General features: G+C 50.1%; 1 protein-coding gene across 2 annotated transcripts in view; it reads right to left on the bottom strand.

Moving 5' to 3' along the window:
• EIF3A (eukaryotic translation initiation factor 3 subunit A) overlaps positions 1-17,698 on the bottom strand; it is a 735,236-nt gene that overhangs the window by 186,802 nt on the left and 530,736 nt on the right. For both annotated transcript variants that reach the window (XM_085602967.1, XM_085602977.1), the window contains exon 18: positions 2,691-2,785. In XM_085602967.1, coding sequence (XP_085459093.1) covers positions 2,691-2,785 — 95 coding nt within the window. The remainder of the gene's footprint in view (positions 1-2,690; positions 2,786-17,698) is intronic.

Here is a 17,698-nt window from a genome sequence, read left to right as displayed (position 1 = left end):
CGCTGCGCCGGGGTGATGTCCTCCACATCCGAGTCGTCGGCCTCGGAAGCGCTGACGAGGTCGTCGTCGTCCTGTTCGATGTCCTGCTGTCCCGGAGCTTCGACATAGTCCCCGAAGATGTCGACTGGAGCGGAGGTCGAGGAGTGCGCCATGTTGCGTCTAGCCCGAACTCGAATGGTCTTCTTTGAGCGAAAAGACTCGTGTTCTGGGGAGAGGCAGAGGTTGCACACCTCATGGAGATCGGTGTGGGGAAATTTGGACCCACATCGAGGGCACTTCTTGAAGGGAGTTCTTTCCATCAGCCGAGACCGGAGCCGGAATAGGCCCGAAGGCCGCCGACCACCGGAATCGAAGAAGTGCCGAAGAGAAGATGAGTAAGATGATTTATATCTTTGAAGAAGCTCGATGAGCGAGGATTTATGAGTCGATCGGTGAACTGGGTAGTTATGAACCGGAGCGCGAAGTATTACATCCGAGCCCGATGGCGGAAAAAAACAATCTGAGGATGGAGCCGAAGCCCATGCGCAATACGAACCAAAGGAGGAGTCACCGAACTCGTGACTTCCAAAGACTTTCCAAGAGGAAAAACAAACTGCAAACATCCGGGCCAAACACCAGATGGCGATCTATGCACAGTGTATAATCTGCAGCTCATATGCCTCGAACATAGTGTTGCCTATTGCAACCACTTGTAACTGTTTACAAAAGTCAATTACATATTGCAAAAGTACTTCTATAAAGCATCTCATTCTGAGAAAGTATATTTTAATTCCAATTGTTGGTTCTAAAATAAAACGAGCATATATTTTTTTATATAAACCATTGGCCTAGAGTTCAGTTATTGAGTGTGTGAGACCATTTGCTGACTGAGTGTGTACAACAAATGCTTTACACTGTCCTCTGATACTGCCTTACTGCTCGACCAAGCTACCACTTTAGAGAGTAAGGTTATATATAACTTTAGCCTCTGTCAAACCCTTGGGGACTGTGGACCCTGTACCTATTTGGGAACAGTACATACAGAGCCACTTTCTCACAATGTTCAAAAACAATACCGGGGGTTAAGAGTTACTGTGGGAACTGAAGAGAGTACCTATGATGTCTCGAACAGAGAACGGGAGCACACATCCGAACCAAGCGGCAGAAATAAAAACAATCTAACAATGGAGTGGATAGCCATGCGCATTACCAGCAAGATGAGTAGTCACTGAACCTTGAGTCTCAAAAGACTTCTTAAAAGTAAAACAACTTGCACACATCCATGCCAAACACTCTAGATGGCAGGAGTATGCACAGCATCTGAATCTACAGCCACACATGCATCGAACATTAAATTTATTAAAGGCTGAAAGGGTTCAACAGTGAACAAGCAAAGACAATGTTCCCCTTAAGCAACATTTACTCCTACCACCAATGTTATGGTTTATTCCTGGTGTTCTTCCTTCCCTCGGTCTTTGTTCGTTAAAACAGGTACCTCTGAGCTCCATGGCTGAAAGAAAAAGATCTAAAGCCATGCTCAAACCAGGGTGTTTTAATGGCCTATTCTTCACCAAAAGGAAGAGGATTTTTTCTTTTTTTTTTTTTTATTACATCTTGTAGTTAACGCACACTTATCACTCACTCTGTTACTCTTTACTCACTCACCCTGGCCATTTTCTTGCTTGGCTGTTCTCATAATTAATTCCTGCTTTACCCTAAATATTCTCAACACATTCCTACTGCATTGAACACACATACAGTAAAGACATGACGTGAAAAAGGTGGTGGTGATGAGGATAGTTTCGTTATGTGCATAACCACCCCTAGAAGCTTAATAGTGCTCTGGATCGTGTTTGCTACAACAGTAAATTAAAATATTGGTTGAAAAAGGTGACACTTGAAAGGTTTTTTGAAACATCAACATGTTGGAATGGCTGGCTATCTGTCCTTAACAGCAGACCTCTCAAATCGCCCGCTGCATAGAGAATATCAAACAAGACAACACTGCACATGTATCGAACACAAAATTTATACCATATGTTTGTCATCAACATTGCTCTCAACAGTACTCTTCACCAGGCACCAACAACTAAGAGAACACATTAAGTTAGAAATTCTAATATACATTTAACATAACTAGGCCCTCAAGGAGCAGCTATTACTGCTTCCAAGAACACTTGCTATCACTAAGTGCCTAACACAAGTGTGTACTAGGCACTTAGTGATAGCAACTGTTCTTGGAAGCAGTAATCGCTGCTCCTGGGGGTCTATTTATGTTGACTATACACAATGTACTAGACAATGGCACCCAACATTCTAGAAGAGGTGCAAATAATTTGGTTAGCCAATCCAGTCTCAAACACCAAGAACATTCCTCCACAACTTGCAGAGAAACATAAGTGTACACTCTACAAATGGCCCATCTAAATATGCCGATTCGTAGTACTGCCAGCGACAAATCTCAGAACCACTTGGCCTATCCGCCCCCCTCATGGACTTTTGAAAGAGCTGACATGTCAATCAAAAAATGTGTGCACGCTATACAAATGACGATAACGTAGCATGTGAGCCAACAATCATGTTACATTGCGAGCTTTGTTTACACTGAAGATGCACTAAATCTGTTTCTAATCATGTAATGTATGGAAATTTCAATCAAGTAAGACATGTCCTTGTGATGCAGTGTCTTCAACCAAGTAAAGAATACGTACTTCTCAGGAGGGGCAGGGGCACGCCGCCTTTCAGAGTCGTCCTCTGTAGCCCTTCTCCATCCACTATCTGCTTCTTTATCACCCCAACGAGAGTCCTAATTTTAAAAAACAAATGGTAAAACTATTTTGGCATGTCAATACATTCCTTAAAAGAGACAACATGCTGCCAATAGAACAAGTTACTTACCTTCAGTAATGCGCTGCCTGGTAGAGACACACAATCTGCAGATTACTCAACTTCTGAATATTTCCCAGGCATCAGACTAGATCCTGAACCTTTTCAGCAATACATCTGCGAGCCGATAGGTCGCACAGTATGGATGGATAAGTTACTTACCTGTAATCCTAGTTCTCTTCCAGGGGTATACTCAAAGTCATAAGCAGTGAATAGTCCCGCCCATTTGTGGGTAACCCGGAACACACACACACACACACACACACCAGCAATAGAGCGCGCACTCAGGCAAAAGACAGTGAAAAGTTCAACAAAAATAGGGATTTATTCACATCATAAATCCTTTGTAGGACTCCGCCGGCTAGCACACCACCCTCCAAGGGCTGCGATTCACATGCAGCTTAAAACTATTCAACAGGCTAAGATGCAAAAACTGCATTGGATTTTTCACTTAAAATAAAAATATGTTCGCAAAGTATTTCTGTACATAGAACATGCTTTCCTTAGTGTTTTGACCTAGCCCTTTATTTTCAAGGAAAAAGGCAAGTAATAGCAGGCAACTAGCCCATAGGCTGCATAGAAGAAACCACCACAGAAATAAAAACTGGCACTGTGCCTTTAAGACCTCCCTGCTCCCAAAATGCACCACTGGTGACAGGGCGAGTTTCTTATGACTTTGATAAGTATACCCCTGGAAGAGAACTAGGATTACAGGTAAATAACTTATCCTTTTCTTCCCGGGGATACTCATCAATAGTCGTAAGCAATGAATAGAATAGAAAGGCCAAACCCACCATCCTGCGGATGTACACCTGTATAGTCACTGCAAAACATTCCAAGGATAAATTATCCAAACAGATTCCATAAATAGGCTTGCCCATACTGAGCATCTGCCTGAGTGTCAGAGTCCAAAACAATATGTAAATGTGTGTACTGATCGCCATGTGGCAGCTTTACTGATGTCTGCAATCAGTAGATTTCTGAGGAGGGCCGTGGTAGAGTCCTTTCCCCTGGTGGAATGGGCCCTCGGTTTACCAAGGAGATGTTTGTTAGCTAGCTGGTAAGACAAAGTAATTCATGAGACTATCCATCTAGAGATGGACTGCTTGGAAGCAGAAGAACCAATACATATGGAACCATAGCTTACAAACTGACGCTCTGATTTCCTTATTAGCCTTGGTCTTCTCAAGGTAGAATTTAAGAACCCTTTTGAAGTCTAGAGAATGCAAAGCCATCTCCAGAGGACTTGAAGGGTTACGAAAATAAAAGTAGCAAGAGTGATTGATTGGTTAATATGAAAATCAGAGACGACTTTAGGTAAAAAAAACAAAACAAAAAAAAGATCAGTTCTAAGGACCACCCTATTTGCATGGAAAATGATATAAGGTTCTTTACAAACCAGAGCTTGTATCTTGCTCTCTCTGCAAGCAGAAGTGATGGCCACTAAGTAAGCGGTCTTCCATGACAAATGCCGCAGAGACTCTTTATGAAAGGGTTCGAATGGGCCACCCATCAACTTACCAAGAACAATATTAAGATCCCATGGAGGGGACGGGGGATCTGATTGGTGGATAGACTAACTTCAAGGAAGTCTTTAACCACAGGTATTTGAAACAAGCATTTACAATGCAATGGTCTCGGCATTGTTAAAGTTAGAGCTATTGGCATTGCTCATGACATTATTTTTGTTTATGTTTTTAAAACATTTAACCCCTTCGCCGCGGCAGGAATTCCGCCGCGGCGCTGGGGGGGGGGGTTTGGGGGCAGATGCGGTGCCGCCGTGCTCGTGACGGAACCACTCCGTCATGAGTCACGGGCGAGCTGTGCTCATGACGGAGTGGTTCCGTCACGACTCCGCCCACTGCGCTAATCGCCCGCACAGGCGGGGAATTAGCGCCGCGTGGGCGGAGCGGCCGCCAACGGCCGTAGCATGACGGAACCACTTCGTCATGAGCACAGCGCACCCGTGGCTCATGACGGAGTGGTTCCGTCATGAGCACGGAACGGGTTAAAGAAATAGCTTAATCACTCTCAAATGCGAGACCTATTGCATTTGCACCCACACACAGAGCCACCCACCCACACAGAGCCACCCACCCACACAGAGCCACCATGCATAGAGCCACCCACAGAGCGAGCCACCCATACATACACCCACCCATACACCCACACACCGAGCCACCCATACACCCACCCATACATACACCCACCCACCGAGCCACCCATACACACACCCACCCACCGAGCCACCCATACACCCACCCACCGAGCCACCCATACACCCACCGAGCCACCCATACACCCACCCACCGAGCCACCCATACACCCAGCCACCCATACACCCAGCCACCCATACACCCAGCCACCCATACACCCACCCACCGAGCCACCCACCCACCCACCCACCCACCCACCCACCCATACACCCACCCACCCAGCCACCCACCCACCCAGCCACCCACCCACCCAGCCACCCAGCCACCCACACACCCAGCCACCCACACACCCAGCCACCCATACACCCACCCACCCACCCACCCACCCACCCACCCACCCAGCCACCCATACACCCACCCATACACCCACCCATACACCCACCCACCCAGCCACCCACCCACACAGCCACCCACCCACACAGCCACCCATACATCCACCCACCCACCCACCCACCGAGCCACCCACCCACCCAACCACCGAGCCACCCATACACCCACCCACCCACCGAGCCACCCATACACCCACCCACCCACAGAGCCACCCATACACCCACCCACCCACAGAGCCACCCATACACCCACCCACACACAGAGCCACACACACACAGAGCCACACACACACACAGAGCGCCACACACACACACAGAGCCACACACACACACACAGAGCCACACACACACACAGAGCCACACACACACACACACACACAGAGAGCCACACACACACACACACAGAGAGCCACACACACACACACACACACACAGAGCCACACACACACACGAGCCACACACACACGAGCCACACACACACGAGCCACACACACACGAGCCACACACACACGAGCCACACACACACGAGCCACACACACACACAGAGCCACACACACACACAGAGCCACACACACACACAGAGCCACACACACACACAGAGCCACACACACACACAGAGCCACACAGAGCCACACACACAGCCACACACACACACACAGCCACACACACACACACACACAGCCACACACACACACAGAGCCACACACAGAGCCACACACACACACAGAGCGCCACACACACACACAGAGCGCCACACACACACACACAGAGCGCCACACACACACACACAGAGCGCCACACACACACACACAGAGCGCCACACACACACACACAGAGCGCCACACACACACACACACACAGAGCCACACACACACACACACAGAGCCACACACACACACACACACACAGAGCCACACACACAGAGCCACACACACAGAGCCACACACACAGAGCCACACACACAGAGCCACACACACAGAGCCACACACACAGAGCCACACACACAGAGCCACACACAGAGAGCCACACACAGAGAGCCACACACACAGAGCCACACACAGAGAGCCACACACAGAGAGCCACACACAGAGAGCCACACACAGAGAGCCACACACAGAGAGCCACACACACACACAGAGCCACACACACACACAGAGCCACACACACACACACAGAGCCACACACACACACAGAGAGCCACACACACACACACAGAGAGCCACACACACAGAGAGCCACACACACACACACACAGCCACACACACACACACACAGCCACACACACAGCCACACACACAGAGCCACACACACACACACAGAGCCACACACACACACACAGAGCCACACACACACAGAGCCACACACACAGAGCCACACACACACACACAGAGCGCCACACACACACACAGAGCGCCACACACACACAGAGCCACACACACAGAGCCACACACACAGAGCCACACACACAGAGCCACACACACACACACAGAGCCACACACACACACAGAGCCACACACACACAGAGCCACACACACACACACAGAGCCACACACACACACAGAGCCACACACACACACACACACAGAGCCACACAGAGCCACACACACACACACACACAGAGCCACACACACACACACACAGAGCGCCACACACACACACACACACAGAGAGAGCCACACACACACACAGAGCCACACACACACACACAGAGCCACACACAGAGAGAGCCACACACACACACACACACAGAGCCACAGAGCCACACACACACACACAGAGCCACACACAGAGAGCCACACACAGAGAGCCACACACAGAGAGCCACACACACACAGAGAGCCACACACACAGAGAGCCACACACAGAGAGCCACACACACACAGAGAGCCACACACACACAGAGAGCCACACACACAGAGAGCCACACACACAGAGAGCCACACACACACACACACACACACACAGAGAGCCACACACACACACACAGAGAGCCACACACACACACAGAGAGCCACACACACACACAGAGAGCCACACACACACACACAGCCACACACACACACACAGCCACACACACACACACAGCCACACACACACACACAGAGAGCCACACACACACACACAGAGAGCCACACACACACACACAGAGAGCCACACACACACACAGAGAGCCACACACACACACACAGAGAGCCACACACACACACACAGAGAGCCACACACACACACACAGAGCCACACACACACACAGAGCCACACACACACACAGAGCCACACACACACACAGAGCCACACACACACACAGAGAGCCACACACACACACACACAGAGCCACACACACACACACAGAGCCACACACACACACAGAGAGCCACACACACACACAGAGCCACACACACACACAGAGCCACACACACACACAGAGCCACACACACACACAGAGCCACACACACACACAGAGAGCCACACACACACACAGAGAGCCACACACACACACACAGAGAGCCACACACACACACAGAGAGCCACACACACACACAGAGAGCCACACACACACACAGAGAGCCACACACACACACACAGAGAGCCACACACACACAGAGAGCCACACACACACAGAGAGCCACACACACAGAGAAAGCCACACACACACAGAGAAAGCCACACACACACAGAGAAAGCCACACACACACACACAGAGAAAGCCACACACACACACACAGAGAAAGCCACACACACACACACAGAGAAAGCCACACACACACACACAGAGAAAGCCACACACACACAGAGCCACACACACACACACAGAGCCACACACACACACACAGAGCCACACACACACACACAGAGCCACACACACACACACAGAGCCACACACACACACACAGAGCGCCACACACACACACACAGAGCGCCACACACACACACAGAGAGCCACACACACAGAGAGCCACACACACAGAGAGCCACACACACAGAGAGCCACACACACAGAGAGCCACACACACAGAGAGCCACACACACAGAGAGCCACACACACAGAGAGCCACACACACAGAGAGCCACACACACAGAGAGCCACACACACAGAGAGCCACACACACAGAGAGCCACACACACAGAGAGCCACACACACAGAGAGCCACACACACACACACACAGAGCCACACACACACACACACACAGAGCCACACACACACACACACACACAGAGCCACACACACACACACAGAGCCACACACACACACACAGAGCCACACACACACACAGAGCCACACACAGAGAGCCACACACAGAGAGCCACACACAGAGAGCCACACACAGAGAGCCACACACAGAGAGCCACACACAGAGAGCCACACACACACAGAGCCACACACACACACAGAGCCACACACACACACAGAGCCACACACACACACAGAGCCACACACACACACACAGAGCCACACACACACACACAGAGCCACACACACACACACACAGAGCCACACACACAGAGAGCCACACACACACACACACAGAGCCACACACACACACACACAGAGCCACACACACACACACACAGAGCCACACACACACACACAGAGCGCCACACACACACAGAGCCACACACACACAGAGCCACACACACACAGAGCCACACACAGCCACACACACAGAGCCACACACACAGAGCCACACACACAGAGCCACACACACACAGAGCCACACACACACACAGAGCCACACACACACACACAGAGCCACACACACACACAGAGCCACACACACACACAGAGCCACACACACACACACACACACAGAGCCACACAGAGCCACACACACACAGAGCCACACACACACACACACAGAGCGCCACACACACACACACACACACACAGAGAGAGCCACACACACACACACAGAGCCACACACACACACACAGAGCCACACACAGAGAGAGCCACACACACACACACAGAGCCACACACAGAGAGCCACACACAGAGAGCCACACACAGAGAGCCACACACACACAGAGCCACACACACAGAGAGCCACACACACAGAGAGCCACACACACACACAGAGAGCCACACACACACACACAGAGAGCCACACACACACACAGAGAGCCACACACACACACACAGAGCCACACACACACACACAGAGCCACACACACACACACAGAGCCACACACACACACACAGAGCCACACACACAGAGAGCCACACACACACACAGAGCCACACACACACACAGAGCCACACACACAGAGAGCCACACACACACACAGAGCCACACACACACACAGAGCCACACACACACACAGAGCCACACACACACACAGAGCCACACACACACACAGAGCCACACACACACACAGAGCCACACACACACAGAGAGCCACACACACACAGAGAGCCACACACACACAGAGAGCCACACACACACAGAGAGCCACACACACACAGAGAGCCACACACACACAGAGAAAGCCACACACACACAGAGAAAGCCACACACACACAGAGAAAGCCACACACACACACACAGAGAAAGCCACACACACACAGAGCCACACACACACACACAGAGCCACACACACACACACAGAGCCACACACACACACACAGAGCCACACACACACACACACACAGAGCCACACACACACACACAGAGCCACACACACACACACAGAGCCACACACACACACACAGAGCCACACACACACACACACAGAGAGCCACACACACAGAGAGCCACACACACAGAGAGCCACACACACAGAGAGCCACACACACAGAGAGCCACACACACAGAGAGCCACACACACAGAGAGCCACACACACAGAGAGCCACACACACAGAGAGCCACACACACAGAGAGCCACACACACAGAGAGCCACACACACAGAGAGCCACACACACAGAGAGCCACACACACAGAGAGCCACACACACAGAGAGCCACACACACAGAGAGCCACACACACAGAGAGCCACACACACACACAGAGAGCCACACACACACACACAGAGCCACACACACACACACACAGAGCCACACACACACACACACAGAGCCACACACACACACACACAGAGCCACACACACACACACAGAGCCACACACACACAGAGCCACACACAGAGAGCCACACACAGAGAGCCACACACAGAGAGCCACACACAGAGAGCCACACACAGAGAGCCACACACACACACAGAGCCACACACACAGAGCCACACACACACAGAGAGCCACACACACACACACACACACAGAGAGCCACACACACACACACAGAGAGCCACACACACACACACAGAGAGCCACACACACACACACAGAGCCACACACACACACACAGAGCCACACACACACACACACAGAGCCACACACACACACAGAGCCACACACACACACACACAGAGCCACACACAGAGAGAGCCACACACACACACACAGAGCCACACACACACACAGAGCCACACACAGAGAGCCACACACAGAGAGCCACACACAGAGAGCCACACACACACAGAGAGCCACACACACAGAGAGCCACACACACAGAGAGCCACACACACAGAGAGCCACACACACACACACACACAGAGCCACACACACACACAGAGAGCCACACACACACACACAGAGCCACACACACACACACACACAGAGCCACACACACACACACACACACAGAGCCACACACACACACACAGAGCCACACACACACACACAGAGCCACACACACACAGAGCCACACACACACACACAGAGCCACACACAGAGAGCCACACACAGAGAGCCACACACAGAGAGCCACACACAGAGAGCCACACACAGAGAGCCACACACAGAGAGCCACACACAGAGAGCCACACACACACACAGAGCCACACACACACACAGAGCCACACACACACACACAGAGCCACACACACACACACAGAGAGCCACACACACACACGAACAATTGTTACTTACCTGTAAACAGGTGGTTCTCCAGTATTGGTGTCTTTCATAGATTCACATGCTTGAATATTCCCCGTCGTCGGAGTGGGAGTCCCACGGTAAATAAAATAGCAATATATACATATATATATGTAGTAAAATATATACATAAGTAATCATATAATTAGTGCATATAGGTGTAAAACACACATAGAGTACCTATAAGAGAAAAACTCCATAGGAATACAATGGAGAGAGACAAAAGACCTTTGTAGTCTATCTCTGTCATTATGTAAGTCCGAACTCCAGCCAATCAGGCGTCAGCCCCTCTCTAGAACCTTCTCCTCAGAGCCTCTCACCTCAGATTTTCGTAGCACAAGAGTGACTGTAAAGTGCATGAGGAGAAGAGAGCCTCTGAAGGGAGGAGGGAGGGTCGCATGTGAATCTATGAAAGACACCAATACTGGAGAACCACCTGTTTACAGGTAAGTAACAATTGTTCTTCTCCAGTATTAGGGTGTCTTTCATAGATTCACATGCTTGAATATAGAATAGCTAGCAGTAACAATCACCATTGTTTCCATGCCAAATAGATTCAACATATATAGATAATCAATCTTCTATGCATAAAAAACAGTATTGAACAACTGTAACATTGTAAATGCATAATATATATGGAAACAATATGGAGGCGGGAGGAAGAGGCTCACCTTACTTAAAAAGATTGCGCAGCACTGCCTGTCCCACTGCAGCATCCTCCTCGCTTAAAGTTGCCAAGCAGTAGTGCTTAGTAAACGTGTGTCTGGTCGACCACGTAGCTGCTCTGCAGATGTGTTGCAAAGAGACTCCAGCAAATAAGGCAGTAGATGATGACACTGCCCTAGTGGAGTGTGCCCTCACTGGAGACTGCAGAGGTTTATTTGCCCTTTGGTGGCAGAAGACAATAGCTGCCGAGATCCAGCGTGCAATCGTTGGTTTAGTAACCTGACGTCCTTTATGACAGCGTCCATAAGCTATAAAAAGTTGATCGGATTTCCTGAAAGAAGCTGTCTTACTGATGTAGAACTTAAGACACCGCTTGACGTCCAAAGAATGTAATCTTTGTTCTGCAGGTGTCTGAGGATTGGCAAAAAAGGTCTTTAATATTACTGGCTCATTAATGTGAAAGTCAGTAGGCACCTTGGGTAGAAATGATGGATTGGTGCGTAACACTGCAGCATCCGGTTTGAACTGCAGGAACGGAGGTTTGATGGTAAAAGCATGGATGTCACTGACACGACGAGAAGACGTTAGTGCCAGAAGTAGAGCTACTTTCCAAGTGAGATATTTTAGGTCGGCCTTGTGAATGGGCTCAAACGGAGGTCTCATCAATTGTGCCAACACAACGTTGAGGTGCCACAACGGAGGAGGACGCCGAACTGGCGGAAATTTCCGGAATAGGCCCTTAAAGAATTGGCGGATTATTCTTGAGGAACACAGGGAACTTGATCCATCTTGCCGGAAACGGGAAATGGCTGCTAGAAAAACCCTTAGGGTTGCATGCGACAGTCCAGAACTGGCTAGGTGCAAGAAGAATGGTAGCAATTGCTCTGCCGTGGAATGTATCGGATGAACTCCGTTAGCAGCACACCAATGGCAGAATCGTTTCCATTTAAACTTGTACGTCCTGATTGTAGAAGGTGCTCTTGCCTGGGCCAAAATATCCCTACAATCCTGGGGGATGTCTAGGTGGGCGAACTCATGGTGTTCAGGTTCCATGCTGATAAGCTCAGTGAGGAGGGATTTGGATGACAAATTCTCCCTTCGCTCATGGTAAGCAGATCCGTCCGATGTTGCAGGAGGATTGGCTGGCATTGGGACAGGAGGAGCAGTTCTGAGAACCACGCTTGCCGTGGCCAGCGCGGGGCTATTAGGATCAGGTGGCAAGGCTGTCTCCTCATCTTCCAAAGAACCCGAGGTATGAGGGGTATTGGAGGAAAGGCGTACGCAAATAGATTGCACCAGTTTATCAAAAGGGCATTCCCTTGTGATTGCTTGTGGGGATGCCAGCTTGCGTAATTTCGGCATTTCCGGTTCTCCGGCGTGGCAAAGAGATCGAGTTGCGGACGGCCCCATAGTTGGAATATCCTCTCTAGAGTGGGTTGGTGTAACTCCCACTCGTGGGTCGACGAGGAGGACCTGCTCAGGGAATCCGCTAGGACATTGGATACTCCTGGCAGGTGGACTGCCGTAAGCAAGATCTGATGACTGAGAGACCAGTCCCAAATTCTTTGAGCTAGCCTGGAGAGACTTGGGGATCTTGTTCCGCCCTGTTTGTTGACATAGTGCATACAGGTTGTGTTGTCTGTCTGTATTAGCACTGACTCTCCTTGGAGCAAAGGCAGAAACGATTTTAGAGCCAGAAAAATCGCCATGAGCTCCAACCTGTTGATGTGCCAAGATCTTTGATGTGTGGACCATCTTCCCTTCACAGAGAGATCCTCCAAATGAGCGCCCCATCCTTCCAATGAGGCGTCTGTTGTGAGTGTTCTGTCCGGTGGCAGCGACAGAAAGGACATGCCTTCCGTCAAGTTGGCTGGAATTGCCCACCATGCGAGTGCTGACTTTATCTGATCTGTGACACATATCATGTCGTGGAAAGATCCCGTTACCTGACGCCACTGAGCATCCAGAGCTTCCTGGATAGGACGTGTCCTCAGCCGGCAATGAGGGATCAAGGCAATGGATGATGACGCCATCCCCAGAAATGATTTTAATAGTCTCACAGAAACTGACTCTCTTGATCTGATCAGAGCCACCAGTCGCAGCATCTTTTTGAGACGCTCCTGGGAGAGGAATGCCTTCGCCGACACAGTCTCCAGAGTTGCGCCCAGGAAATCTCTTTGTTGGTACGGATGAAGTTGGGATTTTTCCACATTTACGGATAGGCCTAAAGAGCGAAACACGTTCTGGCACAGAAGAGTGTGTTGTCGCAGGTGAGTGCTTGACTGAGATTTCAGGAGAAAATCGTCCAGGTATGGAAATATTTGCACTCCCTGGAGGCGCAAATACGCTATTACTGGAGCCAGTACCTTCGTGAACACTTGAGGGGCTGAGCGCAGGCCAAATGGTAACACCTTGAATTGGTAATCGTGATCAAAAAGAACCGGGAATAAAAACCTTTTCCCTTCTGAGACACTGGTACCAGTTCTATAGCTCCTTTTTGCCTTAAAAGTCGGACTTGATGCAACAGTTCTTTCATGTGAGCTGGTGGCGGTCCGGAGGGTGGAGTGGGAGGAGGGAATTTGGTGAATTCTAAGGCGTGTCCCTTCTTCACAATGTCCAAAACCCAACGGTCCTTTGAGATGGAGGACCATTGGGAAAAGAACAGAGAGATTCGACCTCCAACCTTGTCTGTCCGGGAAGAGTCACTGTCTCTTTGATGCGGATCCTCTGTATGAGGATTTTCCTCTATATGACTTGGAGGTTTGCTGCCGTGATGTTTGCTGTTGCTGTCCATAAGAGTAACGGTTGGACCCTTGATTGTAAGGTTTGTATTGTTTATTGTCTTTTCGAAAACTTGAGGAGGTGCCGCGTCCGCGTGCACCACGAAAATTACTCCGCTGAAATTGAAGGTTTCCTAGTGATCTAGCTGTTTCAGTGTCTTTCTTTATGGACTGTAGAGCTTCATCGACGTGGCTCCCAAATAAAGACTCGCCGTCATATGCCATGTTTAAGATCATAGACTGAACCTCCTGACGAAAGGATGTAGATTTTAACCATCCTTGCCTACGCAGAACAGCCGCTCCGGCAAGCTGACGGAAACCCATGCAGGCGATGTCCACTGCACAATCGATTATTTCCGCCGATGCCGCTTCTCCCTCTTGGAGCAACTTCATTGCCTCCAGTTTAGATGGCTCTGGTAACTCCTGAACCACATCCGAGATATCAGCCCAAACTTGTCTGTCATATCGTCCCAGGATGGCCAAGGCATTAGCTGCTCTAACCACCGTAGAGGCCATAGAAGAGAATTTACGCCCTATGGCATCCATCCGACGTCCGTCACGATCCGGAGGCGAGGTGATAGAAGATGCCGGATTTTTCGCCTTACGTTGCGCTGCCTGCGTAACGACCGACTCAGGTTTAGCCTGACCCGTGAGGCATGCTGGGGTTCCTATCGGTGCCTTATATTTCTTTTCCAATCGAGGCACCTGAGCTGGCAAGGTATTCGGTGTTTGCATTAATTTCTTGCCTTCTTCCCAAATAAACTCAACTATGGGAATAGCATGAGTCTGTTTGTAGGGTTGATTCTTGAAATCATAAAGGAAGCAATCTTCCTCCCTGCGCTCCGTTGTTAACTTAAAACGGTGTGATGCCCTTTCCATCAGTTGGTGAAAATTGGCTATGTCCACTGGAGGTGAATCCCCTGTTACTATTTGTGAGGGGGATGGTGTTTGTGCCTGGTAATTATCCCACTCCGCCATATCATCATCATTGTCATCTACATCCCCATCATCATCTGGGATTTCACCCTCTTCTGGGTCCTGAGGGCCTTCCTCTACAGGCTCATAATGAGGCAACACCCTTTCCGGAACCTGTCGTGGAGGTACAGGCGGCATCTGTGGAGCAGGATTTACAATAGGTACCGGTGGAATAATTGCTGGAATCACCGGGGTTGACGGAACCTCTGAACGTTGAGGGGATAGAGGGAACCGTTGGTTGTAGTCGTCCAACATGCGTTGGAGATTAGTAATGAGCGACAGAGGAAGAGTCGCCGTTTTATGCTTCGGAGGGGCCTGGTGTATAAATACCGGATCCTCATCCTCACTACTGACATCCTGGCACTTAATAACCAAGTCGGATGGACTTTGTGCCGTTCCGAAAGACTCCGGTAACCCCTCGGATTCCTGATCCGAATCTGTAGCAAATAATGGTGAGGGAGGCTGTGCAACTCCCAAAGGAATATTATGTTCTTGGCTCTCCAAGCCCACAGTAGGAGGTAATGGTGTCCAAGAAACTCCTTCCCTTCTTGTTTTCTGGGTAGTAGCCACACCGCGTATTCGTACCCTTACGAATGTCTGTGGGGATGTACTCGTCGACGGAGCCGTCGTCGAAGGAATGATGGTCGACGGAATTATCGTCGACGACGTCTGTGGCAACAAGATTGCCGTCGTCGGATTCGCCGTCGACGGGGTCGCCGTCGACGAGGTCGCCGTCGACGGAGCCGCCGTCGACGGAGCCACCGTCGACGGAGCTGCTGCCGACGGAGCCGTCGTCGAGGTCTTCGTAGACAAGGCTTTCGTCGACGGAACCACCGTCGACAGTGTCGTCGTCGGGATCTTCTTTTTCTTCGCCGACGGAATGGGCGTCGACGAGCTCGACGATGTCTTCGTCGACGACACAGTCTTCGTCGACGGAACCTTTACCTTCTTCGTCGACGTCGAAGTAATGGGCACAACAGAAGTCACTGCCCTTGAAGAAGTGATGGTAATCGTCGACGAGGATAACGTCGACATAACGCTCGTCGACGACGAAGCAGCTGACGTCGTCGTCGGGGTCACCGTCGACGAGGTAGAAACAGCAGATCTCGTCGTCGGGAGCATCGTCGACGAGGCTGACAAAGTTTTCCCCGAGGAATAGGAAGTAGACGCCTCAGCAGCCTGAGAACAGTGTCCCATAGGCGACAAAGCAGTAGGTGAAACCACAAAGGTGGCAGTTGTCAGAGGCAAAGCCAGCTTCTTTTTCTTCAGGAAAGGAGATGGTAACTCCTGCACACTACTGCGCTTAGAGGCTGGTTGAGAACGACCAGAAAAGAGACTTTCCACATCAGAGGGAGAGTTATCCTTGTCCTTCAGTCTCTGTAGCCATAAAAGCAGGCGGCCTTCTCTGTCCTTTAGAGTTTTTGTAGAAAAAGTTCTACAAAACTTACATTTTGCCACCTCATGGTCAGGATATAAACAGTAAATACACTTACTGTGTGGGTCCTCAGAGAACAAACGCAGTTTTCCACATGAAGAGCATGGTCTAAACAAAGATTTCTTACTAGAAGACATCCTCACTGACAAAACTGAGCAGAGCTCAGGGAGACTCCCTGTCACACGACGTGCGGTAGAAAATCTGAGGTGAGAGGCTCTGAGGAGAAGGTTCTAGAGAGGGGCTGACGCCTGATTGGCTGGAGTTCGGACTTACATAATGACAGAGATAGACTACAAAGGTCTTTTGTCTCTCTCCATTGTATTCCTATGGAGTTTTTCTCTTATAGGTACTCTATGTGTGTTTTACACCTATATGCACTAATTATATGATTACTTATGTATATATTTTACTACATATATATATGTATATATTGCTATTTT

This window comes from Triturus cristatus, chromosome 1_2 (genome assembly GCF_964204655.1).
Source record: "Triturus cristatus chromosome 1_2, aTriCri1.1, whole genome shotgun sequence".
NCBI lineage: Eukaryota > Metazoa > Chordata > Amphibia > Caudata > Salamandridae > Triturus > Triturus cristatus.
The sequence above is the reverse complement of the archived record's forward strand: the minus strand, read 5'-3'. Positions and strand labels throughout refer to the sequence as shown.